General features: G+C 50.7%; 1 protein-coding gene across 1 annotated transcript in view; it reads left to right on the top strand.

Annotated features, from left to right (window-relative positions):
• Positions 1-25,319, top strand: part of PEA15 (proliferation and apoptosis adaptor protein 15) — a 58,911-nt gene extending 33,592 nt beyond the window's left edge. Inside the window, exons 2-4 of the mRNA XM_083477438.1 lie at positions 13,351-13,524; positions 17,130-17,285; positions 18,419-25,319. Coding sequence (XP_083333564.1) covers positions 13,353-13,524; positions 17,130-17,285; positions 18,419-18,483 — 393 coding nt within the window. The 5' untranslated portion in view covers positions 13,351-13,352 and the 3' untranslated portion in view covers positions 18,484-25,319. The remainder of the gene's footprint in view (positions 1-13,350; positions 13,525-17,129; positions 17,286-18,418) is intronic.
• Positions 25,320-26,197: the final 878 nt, after the last annotated feature.

The raw sequence follows: 26,197 nt of genomic DNA on the forward strand, positions 1-26,197 counted from the left end.
CAAGCCCTTATAGAGACATTTTTAATTGCTCGCCCTGGAGCTCCAGGCCACCCTTCCATACATCATACCTACATCACAGAAAGGGCGGTCTACAACAGAAATCTGAGTGTGTTGTTTACCTCCTGTCTGGCAGGTGACCTGTTGAATGGTCACTTGATTGGATACCCTGGGGAGCCTGGCCAGTCTTTTGTAATGGTAAATACTTAGTTCCTGGGCCATGTCACAGGCTCACACCCTATTCATATCTTAAATGTGCCCTTAAGACAGGATTTGTGAAGGAAAAGACAATGGGGAAGCTTTTCCATTTTCCTTTGACCTTGCAGAGAAAACATTTGGTCAGTTTGGGAGCCAGAAATGGTTCCAGGTCGGTCTTCCTGTGCTGATCTATGTACGTGCTTGGTTGGTACATTTATGAACATTTATTATATATCTAAGACTTTAAAATTCTTATCACACCTTCTGTAAATGGCTTTTGAGTCTTCACCCCTTCACGCCTCCCCAAAGGATTCCCTCTAGCAATTAGTTCATTAAGGGCTAGGCTGCTGCCTTATGAATTGGCAATGCTTCTTATAAGTAGGAAACTCTTCCCCTCCTTTTGGAAATACTCCATTGAATCTACCTGTCTCTACGGTGTGGATAAAATAGCAGGAAGCAAAGGCACCCTGGAAACTTCTAGAACTGTGCTGCTGCTTTCCTGAGGAATTTCCCCCTCAACCAAATTCCCCTTTTCCCCTCAGTCTCAACAAAATCCCCTTCCTCTGCATCTCCCTTCTGTACTGAGGGAGGGAGCTTGCATGGCAATTTCTGTCGCTTTCTGTCTGGGAATTAAACTCTCCTCAGGATCCGCCATGTTGCCTGGATCCCCAGTTAGGCTGCTCTCCGTCCCACCCAGCTCCTCTGTTTCTCCTTTCCTGAGGAAATGTCCTCTTTTTAAAAGCGGTGTTTCCTCTTTTGCTTATTATGAAGTGTCCCTAAGCTGAAGGAATTCGTTCCCAGGAGAATCACGACCGCGTGCCTCTAGGAGGAGGCAGGGAATTTGCTGAAGGAAGTCCAGGGGCGCTGAGGGAAGCCATTCTTTGTCGCTGGAAGGCAATGTGAAATTGCCGGCCAAGTCATGAGTGTGTGAGGGAAACACTCTTAGCAAAGCCCAGTTCACTGTGGCCAGCAAATATGTGCCTCATTTGTGGATAAATAGTAATATAAATAAATTGGAAAAAGGCCAAACAATCCGTCCACTATCAGCTTGCTGTTTTCTTTCTTTTTTAAAATGCTTTTTGTTGATTTTTCCTTTAATACAAACAGAATACAGTGAAATTTATCAGTCATTTACCCACATTCTTTCCCCAAACTCTGCCGAGCATTGACTTCCTTCCATAGCTGTCAAGGTTTTCCTTTTTTTAAGGGAAATTCCCTTATTCCGAATAGGATTCCTTGCAAGAAAAGGGAAAAGTTGACGGCTATGCTTCCTTCCCTCCCTTCAACAGGCTTTCTTACTTCAGTTGCTTTTCCACAGTTTCTTATTGTATCCAATAGATTATATAAGTAACAGTTTGCTGTTTTCTTGAGGGATTTCCCCATTCTTTTCCTTCTAATTCCCTAAACTGAGAGAAGTAAAATGGCCTCCAAGTACTGAACAGGGAAACGCCATCTTGAAAACAGGCTCCCCACCCCAGCGTCTTATTTCCTAGTAAATTATCCTCCTTTTTGATTAAAATTTCCTCTGCTCTTCATTGTAACAAAACAGCCCTCAGCTTCTTCTGCTCCTCTAGACTGCATGTGCATTTGAGAGAAGAAGCAGCAGCTTGTTGTCTTTCCCCTCAGAATCCATATTGGATGCCATGTAGAAAACAGGATCACAGAGTGAACTAGGCTGTTGCCGCTTGTTTACTAAGAAAAGACAATCTTTAAAAATGAAAAGGGGGAAAGCCTTCCTCCTTTACCATTTTCCCCTCTCAGTAAATGCCATTTCAAGCATTCCCAGCTGATTCCTTTCCACAGATAGCCTAATAGTCATTTCTGTTCTCAGCACCTTTGCATCCTGCCAACACTTGCTGCATCCCACCGTTTGGGAACTTGTTATGTAATATATTACCACCCCAAAGTCAGGAAGCTGCCCTGAGGAGGTTGCAGGTGTAAAACTGGGCACAGCAGAGAGGGACTTTATCCCTTGCCCTTCATGACGTCCTCCACTCCTGCAGTGCGTAGGTGTGTCACCCAAATGCTCCCATAAGGGGTTAGTTTGACCTCCGGTTTGCTAGTAAAACTGAATTACTGGCCTCATGAAATGGTGCCTGTCTAAAAAGTGTGTCACCAACATGAGAAGTTTGGAAAGCTCTGATCTAGAGCATTTGTCTGGTGGTCTGGGACAAGCAAAAGCATTGTGATGGGACCACTAGGGGCAATGCCACCACCATTTTCATTTTCTTAAGCTTCTTTTAAAAGGGGATGCCACAATTTCATTGAGAAGCAAAGGGGTTGATTAACCACGGCAACTCCATGTTCAGAGGAACCTGCAACTCAGGCATGTGAGAGCCATTTGACTTCTTGTGGTGGGCTTCTTTTCATCAACATCATCATTTTTTAAAAAAATTGTATACCATCTTTCTATCTTACAACACTCAAGGCAGTTTACAAGCTGAAGATGTAGCAATCTAATGCAATACAAAAATGTGATAATAAAACAAAACTTTAAAATAAGCATCCTACATCAAAAAGTAACATCCAACAATTATTAGAGCAGTATAAAATAATAATATCAACATATGAAAGTTAAACAGAAATCCACTCAACAGTTACAATAAATAATTTCTAAACTATAATCAACAAAACAACGGCAAGCCACAGTACATAAAATGCAATACAAATTGAGAAGCAGAGACTAGAGGGTGGAGCAAGGCAGGTGGAAGGAGGCCTTGCCTGATGGAGTCTCTCTCCTCCCCATGAGAACATGGCGCCGAATTAGATGGAAATGTTTGACGCCACCCCAGTCTAATTCACTGCTAGCGTTGATTTCATCGGATGCAACTTTTCCTCTCTTCCTGACGTGGCACATGATGTGTGCTGAAAGTTCCCCCATTGCTCCCAGAATTGGAGGAGCCTTCCCTTCCTCCGGGCCTGGTCACCTGAGACCAGGTGTGGCTAACCTGGAGCCTCCAGGTGTTAGGGGAGTCCAGCTCCCCTCAGTCCTGGTAGCCAGGGGTGGCGGGAACTGAAGTCCAGCAACATTTGGAGGGGCCACAGGTTAGGAGAGAAGGAGAAAAAGAGAAAGATGGATGCACGCACTGAAATAATTTTAATGTTGCAAGTTGGGATTTAAAAGTGGGTTTGGGGTCTCGTAAGTCCTCAGATGACCTAGAATTATTTTTCCACCCACAATTCCACAAATCTCTCTCCCCCTGCCCCTGTTCCTGACAAATCTAGGCCACAAATCCCCCAGGACTCCACATAGACTAGCAAATTATGTCAACGAGAATCCTAAGAGCTGAACGTGGAGATTTGAAGGCTGCATATCAGTATTAAGTACAAATCCAGTATGCACATGAACATTTGCACGACGGGGCTGTGCTGAATTTTAATCCTCATGGTGTCACTTGGGTGCCTCAGGGCAGAGAGGTGGCTTTAAAAAATACCAGGCCTAAATAAACAACAGCAACAGGATTTCCTCTCTGGATCAGAGCATCACACACTCTGTCTACAGCAGGGAACTTTGGGAACGTCACCCAATAGTTTATTACTTAAGAAAAGGAAAACAACCTAACCCACCTTCACATTTGCTCAGGGTGATATTCATGGCCTGCTCCCTCCCCTTTTATCCGCACAACAACCCTGTGAGGTAGGTTATGTCAACAGAGCTGTCAACATTTCCCTTTTTTAAAGGGAAATTCCCTTATTCCGAATAGGATTCCTTGCAAGAAAAGGGAAAAGCTGACAGCTATGTACAGTGGTGCCTCGCAAGATGAAATTAATCCGTTCCGCGAGTCTCTTCGTCTTGCGTTTTTTTCGTCTTGTGAAGCACGGCTATTAGCGGCTTAGTGGCTATTAACGGCTTAGCGGCTTTAAGAAAAAGGAAGCAAACTCGCAAGAACTCGCAAGACGTTCCGTCTTGCGAAGCAAGCCCATAGGGAAATTCGTCTTGCGGAACGACTCAAAAAACGGAAAACTCTTTCGTCTCGCGAGTTTTTCGTCTTGCGAGGCATTCGTCTTGCGGGGCACCACTGTATGTCAAGCGTGCATGATGAGCCCTGGCTGTGTGGGCTTTTGGACTCTGGTCCCCTCCCTCTCCAGCTCACCACACAGGAGCTCATTGGGGATAGCTATGGGAAGGCGCTGCTTCTGCTAACAGTCCTGTAAGATTTAGTTGTGTGCCTGAGGAGGTGAGAGAATGAGCAGAGCTGGAGAATCTGCATTGCGCTAGAGGTGGCAGAAACTCAGTGGCAAAGCTGCACATTCCCCCAGACTCCACCTTCCCTAGGAAATAAGCATGCCTCAGGTCAACGGCTTTGCTCTCCAATACATGACTCTGGGTACCAGCCGCTGGGAATCACAGATGTTGTGCTCAGGTCTTGCTTGTGGGCAAAATCCCTGGCACCTGGCTGACTAGTGTGGAGACAGGATGCTGGGTTACGGTTGGGGGGGGCACCCTTTGGTCTAATCCAGCAGCCAGGCTCTAGCTCAGGTGGGTAGGACTCAAACCAATGGATTCGAGTTATAAGAAAGGAGGTCCGACAGTGGAATGGACTCCCATGTCACGGTCCAGACTACAGGCAATCAAAGTTCCGGCTGAGGACGTCGGGACCGGGGGCAAGATGGCAGGGTGGGGGCAGGAGCGAGCGTCCAGAAGCCAAGGGTCCGAGGATCAAGAAGCAAAGAGTCACGAAGCCGAGGTTCAAGGATCAGGAAGCAAAATGCCAAACACAGGAAACGTGTTGCTGTGGCAAATAGCCGAAGGGAAATGCTGACCTTATATCCCTTCCCGGCTCTTGCCGCCAGGTGCAGTGAGTTACCAAGCGGCCTCACCTGTGAGGCTGCACCTTGCCTCTCCAGAACAAACATAGGAAGGCCCCAGTCCTGCAGAGTCCTACTGGTCCCAGGGCCCGGCTCCTGCACGCACTCCCGACATCCCACGAGAGAATGGGCTCTCCTTCCTTGGAGGTTTTTAAGCAGAGGTTGGATGGCCGTCTGTCATGGATGCTTCAGTTGAGATTCCTGCATTGCAGGGGGCTGGACTATTTGACCACCAGAGGTCCCTTCCAACTCTGATTCTGTGTTTCTAAGGGTCACCTGGTCCAACCAACTCCCTGCAGTGCAGAAATGACAGCTGAAGAACACCTGACAGGTGGCCCTCCAACCTCCCTTTGAAACCTCCAGGGAAGTTGACTCCACCAATGGCCCGGTCCAGTTCACGGGCGAAGTCCCGGCAGGGAACGTTGGGACCGGGGGCAAGATGGCAGGGTGGGGGCAGGAACGGGAGTCCAGAAGCCAGGAAGCCAAGAGTTCGAGGGTCAGAGAGCGAGGAGTCAAGAAGCCATGGATCCAAGGGTCAGGAAGGAAGGCAGGGAACATCTTGCTGTGGCAAAGAGCCAAAGGGAAATGCTGACCTTATATCCCTTCGCTGCTCTTGCCGCCAGGTGCTGTGAGTTACCAAGTGGCCTCACCTGTGAGGCCGCACCTTGCCTCTTCAGAACAAACTTAGCAAGGCCCCAGTCCTGCGAAGTCCTACTGGTCCCAGGGCCTGGCTCCTGCATGCACACCTGACAACCAACTTCCAAAAGAGTCCTGTGTTCCTATAAACTTTTTTTTCTTTTTACTGGCTCTCCCCCCCCCCCCCCAATGCTCTTAAACCAGTGTTGTTGTTGTTTTTCTGCCCATGCCATTAGAAAGATTCACCTGCTGCTTCCAGCAGCCCCTTCCAGGCACAGGAGCTGTCTGCAACCAATTTGTTTATTGGCAAGTTGGTAGCCCCCGGGCCTCCACTCGCTCCCTGCCATTATCCACCGCTTGCTTCCTCCTTTCTTCATGCCACCCAGCGGGCCTGGGAAATGGGCAGCGGGCCCAGTGTGGGCAGTTTGTTATTCTTGAAGGGTTGCTGAATGCCCCTGGCACAGAAAGAGAGAGAGAAGGGAGGGGGGTTAAATAAGAAAGGTGGGGGAGCCAGAGGAAAAGGCGTGAATAAGCAAGGGGGGAATATGCATGCCACCCCAGCCCTTGGAAAGGGGATAAAGTGGGGCAGGCAGGCAGAGAAACGAGCAGCCCCACATCACAGCACCCCACTTGCTTGCTCCCGCCTGCCACCCAAAATACAGAGTGCAAAGGGGAAGCCGTCAATAAATAGCTTGGAGTGATGGGGGGAAAGTGGAAGGACCATTTGAACTGGCTGGAGCCAGGATCTCTCCCCTTTTCTATCAGCCATTCATTGTTCCAGGAAGGGGCAGCCATCTGGGAAGGTCTTTTGCTTCAAACGAACAGCCGGAATTTCCTCTTCCTAAGGGAAGACGACTAGAATCCCAAAACAGGACAGGCCTGTGTGTGTGAGAGAGAGAGGGGGGGGGGAGAGAAACAACAGGAGTCCAGAGGGTAGGACAGGGGTCAGCAAACTTTTTCAGCAAGGGGCCGGTCCACTGTTAAAACAACAACACCCACCCACCCAAGAGCGGGTGATGCTGGCTTTGGCAGGCCCACAGGACAGAAGAACGAAATTCACCCCCAAGGGAAGACCAGTGGGAGTGGACTGGCCCTGCACACACTTTGAACTCAGACTGACAGGAGAGCAAGAAGGGAAGCATGTGGTGGTGGTGGTGGCAGTGGCCAGTGCCATCATGGTGATGGCTTATTCGATATTGCCCACCCTGGCTGGCAGCATCTCTCCAGGGTCCCAGGCAGGGTTCTCTCCCAGCCCAGCCTGGTGGTGCCTTCAGCATCCAAGGCAGATGCCCTTCATCTGAGCTGTGGTCCTTCGCCAAGGGGAGGGGGAGGAAGGGCTGTAGTTCATGGCAGAGCACCTGCCTTGCATGCAGAAGACCCCCAGGTTCAGTCCCCAGGGGCATCTCCTGGTAGGACTGGGGAACCCCCTCCCCAGAAACTGTAGAGCCTGTGCTGCCAGCACTGAGCTGGATGGATCCCAGGGGTCTGACTCTCAGTATAAGGCAGGAAGGAACAACACGCCAGTGGGCTGAGGGACAGAAGTAAACTGTGCTGACAGGGGCTGATCCGTGGAGCTGTAAGTCCAACCGCATCTGGACTGGCAACGGCTGCTCTAATCAATGGAGGCGGCAGACATTTTGCCTGTAAATCCCTTGTGCCCAGAAGGCTGATTTATGACAGACCTCTGGCCCACAGGTCCAGAATGTGTGCAGGGATTATGTGTTGCTATCAGTGTTGATGGCCCTGCCAGGGTCCCCAAGACTGTCCAACATCAAGTGGAGATAGCAGGAGAAGAACTCACAGGAGAAATATGGGCACGGGCCATTATGCAGAGGTTAGGGATCATTTAGCTGGACCATCAAGAAGGCTGATCGCCGAAGAATTGATGCTTTTGAATTCTGGTGCTGGAGGAGACTCTTGAGAGTCCCATGGACTGCAAGAAGATCAAACCTATCTATTCTTAAGGAAGTCAGCCCTGAGTGCTCACTGGAAGGACAGATCCTGAAGCTGAGGCTCCAATACTATGTGGTAGCCCCACATGGAGCGCATTGCAGTAGTCCAAGCAAGAGATAACTAGAGCATACACCACTCTGGCGAGACAGTCTGCGGGCAGGGAGGGTCTCATCCTGCGTTCCAGATGGAGCTGATAAACAGCTGCCCTGGACACAGAATTGATCTGCGCCTCCATGGACAGCTGTGAGTCCAGAATGACTCCCAGGCTGCGCACCTGGTCCTTCAGGGGCACAGTGACCCCATTCAGGACCAAGAAGTCCTCCACACCTGCCCCCCCAAAAAAGTACTTCTGTCTTTTCAGGATTCAACCTCAATCTGTTAGCCACCATCCATCCTCCAACTGCCTCCAGACACTCACGCAGGACCATCACCGCCTTCACTGGTTCTGATTTGAAAGAGAGGCAGAGTTCTCTTCTCCTGCTCCCCATAAGTATCTGGTTGACCATAGTAAGAACAGCATGCTGGACTAGATGCCCCACTCCTTTTCGTTTGATTCAGCAGCCAGGCTCTTCTTAGGTGCTTACGTTCTCAACACGGTGTTACAGAACTGAGTACAGAATGTGCCCCTTGAGGGCAACACTAACTAGGGGGCGGCACTCTGGAAAACAAAACAAAAAAGGAATAAAATTTGTTTGTGGTTTTGTGTGTGTTGGAATGATTAGCTGTGCCCAGGGCACGGGTTTAATTGCACAGCAGAGAATTAATTAATGAGCATGTTCCGGTCGGGAAGGCCTCTGAAGATGCAGGAGATTGATGGTGCATGTTGTGCCGCTGTGGAAATACTTGAGATTTGAGGCTTGCCAGCCAGCCAACAAATCCCATGCAATTGGCTGTAGATTTGGGTCACTCATTGAAAAGTGTGGGGCAATTGTCCCTCAGTAGACCAGGGGGCCATAGCTCTGTCAGGCTGGAAGGGAAGGATTAATTTGCGTGAATGCTTGGGGGCAAAGAATGTGTGCTTTTGCGTGGGGGTTTGTATACATGCCCGCACATGAATTGTGCTTTTCCTAAGGGTGAAATAATGCCACCCTGTATTTTCACCGTACACAGGAGTTATGACAGTGATGAAGTTTTAGGAGATGATCACATATAGCATGGCTTTATTCCTTTGTTGTGTAAGAACTTGGCTCTCCAGAGAGGTGCAAAAGCTTGTGTAACTAAATTCGTTCCCTACAAGGTGATATGCGTTTTGGAGCAAGGCCCTTTAGGCATGATAATCCACTTTTCTTACCACTCCAGATCTTCTCCCACCTGCTGAAGAAAAGCTTCTCTATCTTAAGTCATTGCGGCATTTTATTTTTATTTTTTTTAAAAAAACACCCTCAAATGTTAGTTAATAACCAGAACGAGCATTGAGGTCGGTGGATTGAGAGCTTCTGCCTTAATCTGACAAACACTGTCTGGAAATCCAGCTGCTGTATTCCCCAAATCCCTGGATAATTAATCACTGGATTTGAGCAGAATTAACAAGCAACAGCAATGAGATAGCAAACAACAAACTAGACTGAGGCGTTGGGGGGGGGGCTGGGGGAGTGGAAGGTGTGGTTCCAACCCATTCTTCTCATTTGTCCTGTACAGAGTAACAAATCAATTAGTTCCTCCTGTACCAGCAACGTTACAACACCCAGAGAGAGAGAGAGAGAACAAGCAAAACCTGCTGGAAATAGTAGTGACAGTCCTAAATGCTAAAAAAATCTCTGTTTTCTTCTCTCATGGTAGTGAGTGGAGGAACCAAAACCATTTACAGTAGTAACGTGGTTTTCGAACAAATTAGTTCTCGAATGTTTTGGCTCCCGAACGCCGCAAACCTGGAAGTGAGTGTTCCAGTTTGAAAACTATTTCCGATTGGCTGTCAGAAGCCGCGCTTTGGTTTTCGAACGCTTTGGAAGTCTAACGGACTTCCGGAACAGATTCTGTTCGACTTCCGAGGTACGACTGTAATTTCCACCCTACAAAATAAAAAAAATCCTTCCAGTAGCACCTTAGAGACCAGCGAAGTTTGTCCTTGGTATGAGCTTTCATGTGCATGCACACTTCTTCAGATACACTGAAACAGAAGTCACCAGACCCTTATAGAGAGAGAGTGTATCTGAAGAAGTGTGCGTGCACATGAAAGTTCATACCAAGAACAAACTTAGCTGGTCTCTAAGGTGCTGCTGGAAGGAAATTTTTTATTGTGTTTTGACTACGGCAGACCAACACGGCTACCTACCTGTAACTTCCCCCCTACAGTTCATCCAGCTGACCTTTGACTCCTGGACCATTCAGCTTGTCCCAGACTACTCCTCTGGTTTTTGTCGAAGGCTCCCAAATCAGACTCAGGTTTGGGCAGAGTGGTTGAGCTTTCCCTTCAGAATTCGTCAGCACCCTTTGGGATGTGTTGCTTTGGGGGGGGGCAGTGGCAGGAAGCACCAATGAAATTAGGAATGCATATGCTAATCAGTCAGGGCAGGGAGAGGTGATGCCTGGAAGGACCACAGAGTTCTCCTGTTTGAATGCAGCTAGTAAACACTTCACAGTACCTGTTGAGATGCTCGACATTTGTGGCACTAAAGGCATTTGAAGGGTAGCAGTTTCTTTCGCTCCCTCTCCCTGCTCCCTCCACAGTTCCTTCCACCCTGAGGCCTGTGGCTGGAGATCCCTAGCAGAGACCCAGCTGTTGCTGCAATAATACCTCCCGGCCCCCTCCTCTTTTCCAAATAAGTTCTCATTATCCACAGATGAGCCCCTCTCTCCAAATCCAAGGCCAAATTGCTCATTGTCCCTGAACTGTCAGGGATTCTAAAAAGCCCTGCAAAGCTGGGTGATGTCTCTGTCTGGGAATTATATTTCCCAGTGCCCTCATTTTTTAAATGAGGAGAAAACACACACACACACTAATCTCTATTACCAAGCCATCTATGCAAACAAGCTCCAAAGAGGGCGGGGGAGAGGTATTTTGTCTTTCATACAGATGCAGAAGTGCTTTTCTCTAGCTAGGAGGGCAAAGTCCAGGGCCTTGATGTCCCAGCAAGCCTTCCAAAGCTCTGTGCTGTGGTTTGAGTGTTTAATGCAGAATAAAATTACAACGCATGCCAAGGGCTGTCCTTTTTTAAAAGAAAAGCAGGCAGCAGAGCCAGCCCTTCCATTAGGAGGTTGAGTGAGGTGGCTGCCTCTGGCGGCAGATGTTGATGGAAAGCAGCGATGTGTTGGCAAATAGAGTTGCTTGTGCCCCCAGAGCCAGCCCTCCGCCCTCTGAGGTGCAGTGGGGAGAGTGCTGTCCGGTCATAAACGTTGAAGCAAGAGTCAGTGGTCAGTCTAGTTAGCTGCTGAAGGGGAAAACCTTTGCCTCCAGTAGGAAAAAGATGTCTTGGGCCAGCCCAAATCACAGTCCATAACAAAACCCTGTTGAAAAAACGTTTGCGCTGTTTTTATGAATTGTCTTCAGGCTGTGAGTTTCTGGGGAGCTTTTTGGTTTTGTTATCTTAGAACCTCTCCCAGTTCTTTCAGTGTTTGTCAAAGGAAAGCAGATGTTCTTGTTTTACCTGTAATAGAGAACCAAGAGCACATGCATGCAGGGTGTGGGTGTTGATTATGGGGCCTGGTGGTTGCACATTCCAGTCTCCCATAAACCGCCGTTCCAGAACGGGAGTCTCTCTTCCGCACCACACTAAAAAATACATGCTTGCATCAGGACGCCTCATAAATGGCAGGACTTTTCAGAATGGCTGCAGCTTCACAGATCAGCAGCAAATCAATCTGAAACAAAAACAGAAAACCAGGCAGCCGGTATTCTGCCTGACCAAATAGTTCCACTGGGAGGATCAGCATCAGTTTAATGATATTTGTTGTGTGCTCTACACTCGACTGAGCAGCAACGGAGAGACGGGGAGAGATGTTCCAGGGCAGAACAACCTGAGTTTGGTTTCCTTTGGGTGAGAAACAGTCAGAGGGAAAGATTGTGCGCTGGAGAAAGGAGTCTTGGGTTGCCTGCCAACCTTAAACTGACCTCAGCAAACACTTTGGGCTCATCTAGATTTTTGTTTGCCCTGCTGCTTTCCAGGGGGAAAACCCACTCCTTACTGCTGAATTGAACCAAACATTGATTGGGTTTGCTCCTGATTGATGCTTCCTCCGATTTAGCTCTAAACAGTGGGTTTTCCAGGAGAAATTGTTGGGGCCTGTGACAAGTGGAAAACGTCTGGGCCCTGTGCTTTCGAGGCATGGAACAAGGGGATGTGCGGACGATCCCTTAGAAAGGCTAAAGAGAAGGAGGAATTTTATCAGAGAAAGTAAAAAGACGTGTCACCAGTTCCAGGCAAGGTCAGTTTGGAGAAGAGATGGATGACTCTCCACCCTTTCCCACCCCGGAGACGAGGCAAAAGGTTTCTGAGGATCCAGTACATAGTGTCATCCCTGCAGTATATTGTGACTGCAGTGTATTGTTTATCGCTTTCATTTTATGGATCAAAGGTCTCGTTCGATAGTAAAATTCATGTTAAATTGCTGTGTTAGGGGTTGTTTGTAAAAGTCTGGAACAGATTAATCCATTTTGCATTACTTTCTATGGGAAAGCGCACCTTGTTTTTGGAATGCTTTGGTTTTGGAACGGACTTCCGGAACGGATTAAGTTTGAGAACCAAGGGACCACTGTGCTTGATTTATTTACAAATGCAGAAGCATAATGTTGAATGGGAGGCAAACATCAGGCATTCCCACCCATACAGGGCAGAGACCCCTGAACCTCACCCCACTCCAAGATGCTTCCAACTCTCCCATCCCCCCCACCCCAGGGTCATGCATTTCTTCAGCCACCCATGCAGCTGCCCTCTCTCCCTTGAGCTTGGGGTCTGCGCACTTGTAGGTCCTTTCTCCCCCAAACTTGGAAGGGGACGATTGCTAGCTATCTCCCAATGGAGAAAGCATAGACCTTGAGGCTACTAACAAACCATCTCCCTAGCAAAGGAAGGTCAGTTAAGAACATGCTAAGCCAGCTGCAACAATTGGCACACAAAGTAGAACCGTACCTGGTTTCCAGGTACGCTAGGAAAGAAGAACGAAAACACAGTATTTGATGACAGAAAGCCAGGTTCCAAGGTGGAGCACAGGAATTCATCACTGGCCGTTCCAGGGCCCTTTGACTCCCTCAAGTTTTGGACTAGGGACCAGAGAAGGATCAGGGTTCAAATCCCCACTCCGTAACAAAGCTCACTACCTCACAGGATTGTTGTGAGGTTAAAATGGGAAGGTGGAGAACCGTGTATGCCTCCTCAAGCTTCTTGGAGGAAGGATGGGATCTAAACGAAATAACGACAATAATAAACAGCTGCATCTGGATCTTTACCTCAGGGATGTGCAGAAGATAGATAGGGATCTACTGATGGGTCTTTGGGTGATTTGCACAAAGTCAGCAAGGGTTTCTGACTCCCAGTTGACCTCTGACCTCCCTCCCCAAATGCCGCAGAACTGAAGAAAAGCTGGGTAACCATGAGTAGATTTTAAATTTATTTTTTAACGCCGAAGGGTTGCAAAGCTCTGTTCACTTCGGCAGTCCCAACCAACTCCTAGGCTCAGGGTCCTTTCATTCAGTGTGTGTGTGATTTGCACCCGGCTCCAGTTGGTAGATATCAGGCTCCTAGTGGACAGATCCTGCAGGCGTGACATCTTGCCTACCCCTTTCTATAACTCGGCCTGTTCCCCCTTCCTCACCCCTTGCAGAGATGGCAGAATACAGCAGCCTTCTGGAGGAGCTGGCTGAGAACATCACCAACGAAGACCTGGACCAGCTGAAGTCGGCCTGCAAGGAGGACATCCCCAGCGAGAAGAACGAGGAGATCACCACCAGCAAGGACTGGTTCAGCTTCCTGGAAAAGCACAAGAAACTGGACAAAGGTGAGCAGGACCACTGGCCTTTGAGATGGCTCTGCTCTGCCCCATGGAAGGAGGTAGCACTGCTTCTGAAGGCCAATTGCTGGAAACTGCAGAAGGGAGAGGGCTCTTGTGTTCGAATCCTGCTTGTGGATTTCCCATGGGGGCATGTGGTTGGATGCGGGACTAGATGGGCTGTGGACCCGATCCAGCAGGCTCTTCTGCTGCTCTTAGGAGAAGGAGATGAGGAGGAGCAGGGGAGGAAGAGAGTGTGCTCAGCCCCCGGCCCCTTCTGCACCAGCCTATCACTCAGGATGGGGCCCAGGAGCCGAGGGTGGGGTGCTGGGATGCGATCTTTGCCTTTGCTGGCCCCAGCCTCTGCCTGGGAACCCAGGAGGGGGCTGGGATGAGTGAGGCCAAGGATCACCCTCTGCATGTCCCACACATGCTGGGTGGCATCACATGACGAATCACATGGCCCCCCTCAATGGGGGGGGGCAAGTTGGCGCCCCCGGCTGCACCTAGCCTATACAGTCATACCTCGGGTTGAAGTAGCTTCGGGTTGAGCATTTTCAGGTTGCGCTCTGCGGCGACCCAGAAGTAACAGAGTGCGTTACTTCTGGGTTTCGCCGCTCGCACATGCACAGAGGCGCAAAATGACGTCACGCGCATGTGCGGAAGTGGTGAATTGCGACCTGGGCACGTGCAGTCACGCGGACGCGGGTTGCATTTGCTTCAGGATGCAAACGGGGCTCCGGAACGGATCCTGTTCTCATCCAGAGGTACCACTGTATCTGAATCTATGGGATTAAAGTAAACACAGTGAAGAGGGGCAGGAGAGAAGAATCTGTGCACCTAGACAGGCCTACATATCAATAAGCAGCTCAGCCCTCTCTCCCCGCCGCTTTCACCCTGCTTTCTTTCCAAAGGAAGGAGGCAAGAGCAGCAGAATGAAGCTGAGTGACTCAGAGCTGGCAGGCTTGAGGTTCCAGGAGGGTTGGGGAGTGGGGAGGAGCAGCCTGCCTGCCTGCCTGCTTGGCTGTGACAGCTCCAGGCAAGGGGAACGGACGGCTGGGCTCCCGGGAGAACCAGTGACTCAGCAGAGAGGCACCGGCCAGGCAGGTCCGCTCAGGGTTCAGATCTCCTTCAAGGGCTTGACACTTCCAGACCAACAAAGCACTTCTGCAATCACTTCTGTTCTGTCCCCAGGAGGGAGGCTGGGGCAGGGAGATGAATACCTGTCGCCCGGCGCCATTTGACAGGGCAAGAGCGCAGGGAGAAGGTGTGGATGCCGTGTCCTTGCAAATGGGTTGTGCGACAGAACCGGGAACCCAAACCTCCACCTCTTTCAGGGGGCTCAGTCCAACTGTCAGGCACCCATTGCAAAAAAGGGTGCGTGTTTGGGAGGTGTGCGTATGGGGCTGTAGGAATGAACAGCTCTCAGAAGAGATTACGCCAGGTGTCACACACACACACACACACACACACACACACACACACACACCACTCACCAACAAGGGGGGGGGGGACACCCTCTCATGACCCTAGAACTCATGGATGAAGCTGAACATTGGAATACTCAGGGCAGATAAAAGAGAGTCTTTCGCACAGCACATAGTTAAACAAGGGAACTCACTGCTGCAGAAAGCAGGGTGGCCACCAATTTGGATGCCATTAAAAGAGGATTGGACAAATCCACATAGAATACAACTACTTATAACAACATAAAAAACAGTTTTAAATCTTATGGTTTTACCTGGTTACGAACTTAATTCGTTCCAGAGGCCCATTCTTAACCTGAGGTACCACTTTAGCTAACGGGGCCTCCCACTGCCGCTGGTGCCCAATTTCTGTTCTCATCCTGAGGTAAAGTTCTTAACCCGAGGTACTACTTCTGGGTTAGCGGAGTCTGTAACCTGAAGCATCTGTAACCCGAAGCGTATGTAACCCGAGGTACCACTGTATAGGTAAAGGTAAAGGGACCCCTGACCATTAGGTCCAGTCGCGGTGTTTGTAACCTAAGGTGTTTGTAACCTGAGGTACCACTGTGACTGTGAAGAATGAAATCACACAAAAATGGGGTGAGCCCTAGAAATGCACATCTCCGGTGTCAAAGGCGGGGGTAAAAAGTTGTGTCCTCAGCATTCATCAAAAAGTAGTATGATGACAAAGAGGAGCAGAAGCTGCTCTGGGCACAGGAGGAGAAATATCCAAATATATCTAAATATCGCCCTGACGCATTAGATGCTCTTCACAACCAGACCTGCATCCCAGCTCTCTTTTGCTCTTGTGCAGAGTTGCTGGTCTCCCCCCCCCCCCCGCACCCATCCTGCCCACTTCAGCCTTCCAGGTTCTTGAGCTGAGACACCCCCAACACACACACACACAAGGCTGAGCCCCAGCCTGAGTTGCTCTTGTGGAAGAAGGCTACAGATGGTGCTGTGGAGCTGGATGATGTCATTTTGTGCTTTTTCAAAAAATAAAGTTGTTTTCTCAGGGCAATGCAACCTGCTGTTGGTTGCTTGCTTTCCTCTCTCCTATGCACACACCTACACCTCTGCGCTGGTCTCTCTGCCCACGCACCAGCAACATCGTGAACAGACTCACACTGCTGTGCCCACGCAAGACAGCCCCGTGCCTCCAGAGAGGCTCGCAGTCGTCAGTTACACCTTCAGGAAAGCGGCACCAACACACACACACACAGAGGGAGTTGGTATGTTACAGACACAAAGAGTCAAGTTAAATTCACACGTAGAGAATGGAATAGGTGTGGGATTCAGGTGACGATTAGCATGAAACAGTGGGCTGATTTTGACATGGTGCCATCCTAAGTGGGGGCGGCCGGGGGGGGGGGAGGAGAAAGAGAGAAGTCCCTGCGCTGATTGTCTGCACTGAAATCCTGGAGGGATGCAAGAGGCAGGGCAATCCCAGCCCTTTCATCTTTGCAGGAGGGGCAAGGCAGGCGCAATTCAGCCAATTCAACAGGCAGGGCACTTACTGCTGCCTTCCTGTTTCCCCACAGCTGACCTCCTTCCCTGTGCTTATTCCCGCTTGGACTACCGCAATGCGCTTTACGTGGGGCTACCTTTGAAGGTGACCCAGAAACTGCAATTAATCCAGAATGCGGCAGCTAGACTGGTGACTGGGAGTGGCCGCCGGGACCACATAACACCAGTCCTGAAAGATCTACACTGGCTCCCAGTACGTTTCCGAGCACAGTTCAAAGTGTTGGTGCTGACCTTGAAAGCCCTAAACGGCCTTGGTCCGGTATACCGGAAGGAGCATCTCCACCCCCATAGTTCTGCCTGGACACTGAGGTCCAGTGCTGAGGGCCTTCTGGTGGTTCCCTCAGTGCGAGAAGTGAGGTTACAGGGAACCAGGCAGAGGGCCTTCTTGGTGGTGGCACCCGCCCTGTGGAACGCCCTCCCATCAGATGACAAGGAAATAAGCAGCTATCCTATTTTTAAAAGACATCTGAAGGCAGCCCTGTTCAGGGACGTTTTTGATATTTAATGCTGTACTGTTTTTAACACTCGATTGGGAGCTGCCCAGAGTGGCTGGGGAAACTCAGCCAGATGGGCGGGGTATAAATAATAAATTATAATAATATTATTATTATTCCTGCGCAGACAACCTCTCCTACATCGAGCACATCTTTGAGATCTCCCGCCGCCCTGACTTGCTCACCATGGTGGTCGAGTACCGCACCCAAGTGCTGAAGATCTCTGAGGAGGATGAAGTGGACACAAAGCTGACCCGTATCCCCAGTGCCAAGAAATACAAAGGTCTGGGGCCTCCCTGCCCAGCACCCTCGTGCCCTCAGCCACCCCCTTCCTCCAAACCCCAGCAGTTGCCCCTGGCTCTCACCTCACCCCTTCTTCCTGCATGGAGACCCTGGGGCTGGTTGGTTGTCCATCTTTCTCTCAGCCTCTCTCAGCAGGATGCAGCTGCTCAAGAGGCTCAGCAGGCTGGTTTTGGGGAAGCAGGAAGACTCACCTTTCTCACCCGACTTTGAGGGGAGAACTTGGTCTCCTCTCCCTTTTCCAGACCCACTTTGAACAGCTGGAGAAACCCAGCTTCAGATCTCCAGCCTGGAGAGCAGGGACGTGCCCCACACCCACCCAAGGGCAATGGGGGGGTGGACAGAGGACTCTTTTGTCCAGAGTCCGCCAACAACTCCATCCCCAAACCTCCCTGGCTCACAAGGGGCAAGATGCAGCCATGGGGAAGATAAGTGGTTGGTTGTGCGGGAAGCTTTTCAAGGGCATAGTTTTTCTACTCTGAGGTTGAAAATGGGCAGCTAGGCAAAAGCAGGTCGTGCAACTGTCCCTTTCATGACTAAGGGCGCCAACTGCACAGCTTTCTAACATGAGGAAGAGGATGGGAAGGGATTCAATAATTTGGGTTTGCTCTGTTCTGAGGCAGATTTATACGCAGCCCAGAAATAGTGTTCTGCGAGGCTGAGTGGCTCCCACTTGCTAGTATACAGCGTTAGCTGAGAGGATACCTTTGAAACTCTGAGTTTAATAATAGTAAAAAAGATAAGCCATGCTGTTAATAGTCACGTGTATTTACGTGAACAGACAGCCCCCCCCCCCAAGAGGGCTGCATGTGGGGCCCCTCGGACCCTAAGCTCTCCACTGGTTCCCTCTTTATAGGGACTGCATTTAGGTTTTCAATCTGTTGAATATCACTTGGAGACCTTCAAGTCCTAATCATAGAAATTAGACTGGGTAGTAGATTCAGGCCGCAGTTTCTTCACACAGGTCCTCACAAGCTTGTGGAACTCTCTGCCACAAGATGTGTTTCTGGCCACCAACTCAGATCTCTTTAAAGGAGGCTTAGGTGGACTCAGACAATCCCACCAGGTGACTCCTAAGTCGTTCTCATCTTGTCTCCCTTCTTTTTCTCCCCACAGACATCATCCGGCAGCCCTCCGAAGAAGAGATAATCAAACTGGCTCCGCCACCCAAAAAAGCTTAAAGTGGGGGGGGGGAGGAAGGGAGCAGCTGGGAGGAGGATGACCCCCCCCAACCCCCAACCCCCTGCTCCACTGTGCCCTGACGGTTCCAGCTGCCCCTTCTGGCTACACCCTGCCCTTTCTTCTGTGACTGTCCGCCTGTCTTGTGGGACTGGGGTGGGGAGCAGCCTTGGCCACTAATGGAGTCTTAATTCCAACCCCCCTCCCCAACCCCTCCACCCCACACACATATCCCCCCCCCTTGCCACTGACTGGTGTGGATGAACCCTCGGGAGGGCTGCTGGGATGGGGGGGGGCAGCCAGGGGGCTGGAGGACTGTTGCTATGCAAACATGGCGCCCACCTTTCCCCAATTGCCACTCCCTCCCTTCCACGCACCCACCCACCGGGAAAGGGCAGACCCCCCCAAGTTTAAGACCCCAACAAAATCAAGAGCCTTGGCCTGTTGTTGTTGTTGTCCTTGTTGTTGTTAAGGAAGAGGTGAGGATGGGCAGAGGAAGTTGGATAGGGGGAGATGAGATCAGGTGGGTGGGTGTTTTGGTCTTAAGAAGCCACTGGGAGCCCCCCAGTGCAGAACCAGCGCCAGGAGCTGGCATTGAGGCATCAGTTTGCAGGGGAGAGATGGGGGGGGGGGTTAGAAAGGACTGGGCAACGAGGGGCAAGTTCAGCAAGCAAGGAGGGGAAGGGAACGAGATGGAGAAGGGTTAGGAAGAAGTCATGGCAGCTTTGCTTGTGAGGCTGCAGCGGGAAAGCCTGAGGGGGCCCCTAGTTGCTCAGGTGTGCTGGGGGGGGGCCCTAGGGCCACAGAACAGGGCCCTGAAGCTCCCCACTTCAGAATTGTCACCCCGGCTATACACCCTGCCAGTCGCCTGTGAGGCCTCGCTACCACTCTTGACCCCTCCAAAGTCAGCCAAGTACTGCAGCTTAAGATTTTGCTGACATCCCGGCTCAATGCACACACAGAACGAGCGGCGCACTGGAAATTTGCGCATCTCAGGCCACGGCAGCCACACTCCCCTTCAGCCACGCAAACTGCCAAGGTTTATTTCGGCTGAGCCAGACATCCTAAAAGGGTTTTTTTTGGGGGGGGGATAGCTGGTTGCAAAGGCGAGCTGGGGAGGGAGGGCATTTAAAATTTCTCCCAGGGTGTTATCTCTGGGGCGGAGGGCTAGGGTGCTGGAGTCCCAGGGCAGGGGTGCTAAGTACCTGCTGAGCAGGGAGGGGACAAGCGGAAGACAGGAGTTGGGGGGGGGATACAGCTTGAGAGAGAGAACAAAAGTTTGTGTGGAGAGAGCCGGGTTCAATTGGGGGGTCTGCTCCTTCCCTGCCAGTCTGTGCTAACCCTGGGGTGAGAGAGCAGGCCTTTCACCAGGAGGCAAGCTGGGGGGGGGGACACACACCAGCCCACCCCCAGCCTCCTTGCCTGCCCCCCCTGACTTTGTGCCTTTCCTCGGTGTTGGTTGTGCCGCTGCCGCCACCTCTCCTTCAACTTGCTCCGTGGTGCCTCTTCCTCCCTTGTGGCCAGAGACATTGACCCCTTCCTCCTCCTCCTCCTTCCTCAGGGGACTGACGTGTGCCACTTCTGCCCCGATTCAGTCCACCCCCCGCACCCCCTGCCTGCTGGCTCGCCTTGAGCGGAGGGCCATTTCCACAGGGGGCCAACCCTTAAACGGCACCTCTTTTTCTTTGTCATGATTTCTACTCCTCAGCTCGTGGACCGCCTTGCTGTTCTGCTCAGTGGCTGCATTGTCATAGATGGGGGGGGGGGACTGGTAGGTTGGGTGGGGGCCTGGAGGTCTCCTCTTCCCCATGGGGATGGTGGGACCCTTGAGGCTTTCCCTAGGGAATTGCCTGCCTGCCTGCCTGTTGGCCCTCCACCTGCCCAGGAGACAGCCTGATATGGAGGGCAGGCCTCTTGATGCTCCCAGGTTGCAACAGGGGCACCTCTGCAGCAACCAAGGCTACCAGCAGCCTCCCCACCTGCCCAGACCCAAGAGAGCCGATGACACTGCTTGCATGCACTCATCCTGCATCCCTGCATACGATCATCGAGACACCCGTGTCTTAAATAAATCAGGGAAGTCCTGAGGGGCCACATTTCTGCTTACAGAGAAATACGTGTTGCCTCCCCCTGCAGCACATGCAGCCCCCTTGGGTGCTGAGCAGCTGCCATGTGTGTGTGTGTGTGTGTGTGTGTAAGCAGGCTAAAATGTTTAAGGAACAAATGGGGGGTAAACAGTAATCCACATGCAGCTAGGAGGAAAGTGGGATTTGTCTGCTTCTCTGTCTCCCCACACAGTTTGTTTCCAGATGGAGCCAGATTAAGACAGTCTCCCTGCCTCACATGGCTGCTGGGGGTGTAGAGGAGGAGGAGGAGGAAGGGAAGGGGGGGCCACGTGACTGTTTCTGGGCACCCAAAGCTGTGATCCTGGCTGCTGCGTTCGTCTCTCTGCTGCAGCTTCCATTGCACATATATTGCCATTAAACTAACTGCACCTGTTCTGGGGTGGGGGGAGGAAAACGCTTCTCAGTTGTTGTTGTTTTTTTAAAAAAAGAGACCCACCCAAACAGTGGAACTTGCATCAGACTGCAAAAGGAAATATATATATATATATATTATTTAATTAACGCTGAAAAACTGCGCTGTGCACCCTGGTGTTGTTGGCCAGGTAGTATTTCCTCCTCTTTTCTCCCTGCCCCCCCCCCCACCTTAAAGCGAGACCACCTGCTTCTGCCCTTCCCCCTTGCAGGTAGTGTTGTGTTCTTTTGTGTTACGTATCAACAGGTGGGCTAGGTCTGTGTTTCTTACAAGGCATCTTGTTTAGGTCTCCCCTTCCCCACCCCCTGGCAATCCCGCTGCCTCTCTACCCACCACACACAGCCTGAGCCTTGCCTTCAATCTCCCCCCCCCCCAATTCCCTGGGTCAGGATCTCAGCCGCAGTGGCTCGTTCCTGCCCAACCAGATGCATTCCTGGCACAAAACTCCCTCGGTGTGTGTTGGTGTGCAATGACTGTTCAGAAGTCCAGAGAGCTGGCGGAAAGGGGGAGCGAGGTGGGGTGGGGAGGGCTCCTCTGGAGCAAGGCAAGGGGTCAGCGGCAGGAGAGAGACAGGCAATGGCCCCCCCGTTCGAGAGAGACAGGCTCCCGTCCCTACAACCACTGCACCCCCCTGCCTGCCTTCAGTTTGGCATGGTGGGGCCTCGCCTCCAAGCTGCACCACAAAGCACCTTCTCGCAAGGTTGGCCGTGCACATCTGGACACAACTCCAAGGGCGCATGGCACACTCAGCCGGGCTCTCAGCTTGTTCTGCTTCTGGATTGAGCCAAGCCTAGAGGAAGGGGCCAGACCATGTGGACACTCCTTCGCTGGAGGTTTGTAAGCGGAGGGCCATCTGTCCTGGATGCCTTCGTTGTGATTTAGATGTGGGGGCTTGGAGTAGATGTTTCTTCTGATTCAGCAATTCCATGACTGTGGAAGGGGCTTCTCAGCCTCCTTGCTCTTGCAGAGGTCAGCCACATTTCAAATCAAGATATATATAGGGTCTGGGGTCCTGCGGAAAAGCTATGAGGAGCGGTAGCAGAGGGGAGTGTTCGCTCTCAGCTAAGGGGGTCAGGGACACTGGGCTGCTTGCCCTTGCTTGGTGCCCTCCTAAGAGAAGCCTTTGTGTGAAGACGTGCAGAAGCGCTTCAGCAAACGCTGCTGGAGGTGCAAAAATTGCGCAGGAGGGGAAGGGGCTGCTACTGCCGCCTTTGCCTTCTTTCTCCCCCCCCCCCCGACTCCTTCCAAGGTCCTACCGGAACAAAAATCAGCCCCAGGAAGCCTCTGCCTTCTCAAAGCCAAAACCTCAGCAGAAGGGTGGTCTCTGGTTCAGCTGCCCTTAAGTACCCACACCCCACAGGCACACACTTCTGATGTTTACAGCTGAACAGTTGGTGGTGGTGATGTCATTGCAAATTAGCAAATTGGCAGCGGGTAAAAATAGTGTCAAAAAAGAAACAGGGTGGTTGGGGGGGGGTGAGGCTGGAATTAAAAAGCGAACAAACAGCTCAAAACAAAGCAAAGAACAAAGGGGCTGATTAGGAGGCAGCTCAGAATCACAGGATGCAGAAAACACTATTTTTTTGCTTAGGGGCTAAATGCCCACCACCCTTGGCATGGCCAAGTCCTTCACAGCTCTTAAAGGGCAGCCCTTGCTTGGTCTCTGGATGAAAACGCCTCAAATATTTTGCAATGCCAGTGACATTGCCAGAGAGAAAGGAGGCTCTCTGCTAGGTCAGGGCTGGGGGTGGAGAGGCAGACACACACCTGTGTGGCCCTCCAGCTGTGGCTGCGCCACACACACACACACACACACACACACTGGGTCTCCAGGATGTCAGGCAGGGGAAATTCCCAGCCCTACTGGAGACAATGCTGGGGACTGAATCTGGGGCCTTCTGCAAGCCAGGCATGTGCTCTGCTGCTGAGCCACCAATGAGCAAGGCCCTGCAATGTTTAAAAGAACCTCTTCCCACAAGCCACATATATATATATATATACAAACACACATACACACATACACACAAAAGCAACTTTGCACATACAGTGGACGCTCGGGTTGTGAACGTGATCCGTGCAGGAGGCATGTTCACAACCCGCAGTGTTTGCGATCCGCACTTATGCGCACACGCGGGTTGCAGTTTGGCGCTTCTGTCACATGTGCAAAGAGCGATTTAGCACTTCTGTGCATGTGCCGAAACCCGGAAGGAACCCGTTCTGGTACTTCTGGGTTCAGTGCAGTGCACAACCCGAAATGGTGCAACCTGAAGCGTCTGTAACCTGAGGTATGACTGTACTGTTAAATTAACCCCACCACAACACTTTCTCACCTCCAAGATGAGCACAAAGATGCAATTTCCACGCAGACTGAATGTTATCAGTCAAACCACCTCTGGTGTCTTAGATTTAAAATTCCGGGACATGGTCAGGGTTTTTATTTTCTTTTAATAGTACAAACCCGCCCTCCGTATTAAGTTCAGGTGCATGAATTGTAGTCCGCTGCAGCCGGGCAGAAGCTCCAGGAGCCAGAACAGGGGAAGGAAACAGCCAGGCCCCAATCCTGCCTCTCCGCCAGCTCTCTCTACTTCCTCCCTCCCCAGCTGTCCCTGACCCCTGACGCTCAGACCGTGCTAACTGTGTGTACATATATATTATAAATATATGTATATTAAATATAATATTGAGTGTTTAGTGTTAACTTATTCTCTCTTTTTTTTTTTGTCAAGTGGACCAAAACAAAAAACAAAACCACAGCAAACAGGAACTGTAACAAAGTATTAGTTTCTAACTCAACACAATTTTTGATTAAAGAAGTGTGTTTCTTTGAACAAAACGATAAATAAGCATAACTTCAGTATAGCTGATGGGGTATTTTGTTACAATTTGGCTAAGCCAAAAATACACGGTGGAGGGATAAGGACTACCTTGAAGGGATGTTGTGAGGATTTATTGAAAAAGGCAGCATTCTGTGTAAAGTCGGGATAAAAAACAGGCCTCTCTTGTGTTCACTCAAATCAAGGGGATCTATGGAATATATTTACCACCACCCCATGCAAGTAAATGAACTTGGCTGTTGGGGGGGGGCAGATTGGGGTTTTTTACTCGTGGGCTGAGATGCCCCTGAGCCTTATTTGCACCATCCTCTGCTATGGATTCCTTCCTTGAAGGTTTTTAAAGAGAGGCTGGATAGCCACCTTCCAGGGATTCTTCGCCTCTGATTCCTGCATTGCAGGGGGCTAGTCAAGATGGCCATTGGGGCCTCTCCCACTACACTCTGCAAATGAACAGCTTTTCCTTTCCTTTGCCAGTCTTCCTCACCCACAGCCAGATAGCCTGCCCGCTTCCCCGTGGCAACTCCACCCTCCATCACTGTAGCCACACTGGCGAGAAAAAAATCTGCTCCAGGCAAACTCCAGCCCTCCAGATATTAGGGACTACAATTCCCATCATCCCTAGCTAACAGGACCAGCGGACAGGGATGATGGGAATTGTAGTGCCAAACATCTGGAGGGCTGGAGTTTGCCTGTGCCTAGGCTAAACACTGCCAGCTTCAATAAATGAAAAATGTACGTTAAAAAAATTGGGGAAAGCCAGTACTCCCAGAACGGCCAATGACAAGTGAGCCAGGGGTGCTAAATAAATGCCGTCAAGAGTGTTGTGGGTTAAGTGTTCCCAATGAAATGGGGGGGGGGGATGCAGGGTTCGCTTCCACCGCACTGGATTGGGGCCGTTGTCCAGATTCAGAAAAACCACTGAAGCGAGTGTCTTTTAACGGTCGGGTGGAAGTGATGGATGGCAGTCTTTCTGCCCAGCAGAAGGGAAGTTAAAAAGGGAGTCGCTCTCAAGGAGAGCCCAAGTCCTGTATTGATGGGGGGGGGTCTGGATTCGGCCGCCTGCAGCCCACCCACCCACTCTCCAATTCCATGTTTCCAAGACAACACGAGGGGTCAGGGGTCTCCACAGCCCCCACCACCCCAAGCTCCTGAGCTGTGCCCAAATTGGTGCCCCTTCCCCCAAAGTGGATTGCTGACTTGCACTGTTCATTCCTACCTTCTCCTGTAAGTGGCAATGTTCTCCGCAACTTTTTTTTTAAAAAAGGAAAATGTTTCTTTAATCAAAACTTGTCATAACTGCAAAGTTAATTTTTTAAGGGTTTTTGTTTTGTTTTTTTTTAGAGTAAAGGAAATAAAAGTTCCTGCTTCGATTACTCTCCCCTGATCCCCACCCTCGAATTTTCTCTCCAAAATGTAATGAGAGTCATTGTGCTAATCATGGAAATAAAAGTCAAAGGTATTGTGTACGTGATGACTGTGTTTTCTTTTAAAAAAACACCTTCTCCCCTCTCAGTTAAGCAGGAGGAGAGGGAGACAAGGGGAGCGATTGTTCCTCCTGAGGGGCCCCTTGCAGCCAAACAGCACAGAAGCCCCCCCCCCAAGTTTCTGGGTGTTTGGTGCAAGTAAGCTAAGCTCCCCCCCCCAATACTCAAACTGGAAGAGGAGGAAGACAATGCCACGCAGCTGGCAGGCCCTAGGAGGGGGGTGTTTGTGTGTAGGAAGAGCCGTTCTCACAACCAAAAGGGCCACCTCACCATCTGTAAAGATAACTTTTTGGTGGGGGTTGAGGGCTGCATCTGTTGGATGGCTGCCTGCCAGGGAAGCTTCAGCTGTGATCGTTGCATTGCAGTGGGTTGGACTAGATGACCGTGGGAGGGCCCCTTCCAGCTCTGCGAGTCTATAATTTGCTTGAGGCCACCAGCGACACACTCCTTCCTTCGCCTTTACTGTTTGGGCATTAATTTGTTTTGGGAACGAAGCTGATCTCTGGACACAGCCAAAGCGTTCAAGGCATCTTGCTGTGACAAAGCGAGGCACCCACTCTTTCGCTCCCCAAAAAAGCCGGCCAGAGACTCTCTTTAATAATAATAATATTATAATAATTTATTATTTATACCCCGCCCATCTGGCTGGGTTTCCCCAGCCACTCTGGGCGGCTTCCAACACAATATTAAAATACATTTAAAATGAGGGGCTAGTCTGTTTGACCCCCAAAGTGAAGTCACTGGCTCTTATTTGGTAGGGAGGGGGTGGGCACGGCTACTGAGTCCTCCCCCACTATTCAAACTCTGCACTGCCCCTATTGGATAGGTAAAGGTAAAGGGACCCCTGACCATTAGGTCCA

Source organism: Podarcis liolepis (genome assembly GCF_965112155.1).
Source record: "Podarcis liolepis genome assembly, chromosome: 15".
NCBI lineage: Eukaryota > Metazoa > Chordata > Lepidosauria > Squamata > Lacertidae > Podarcis > Podarcis liolepis.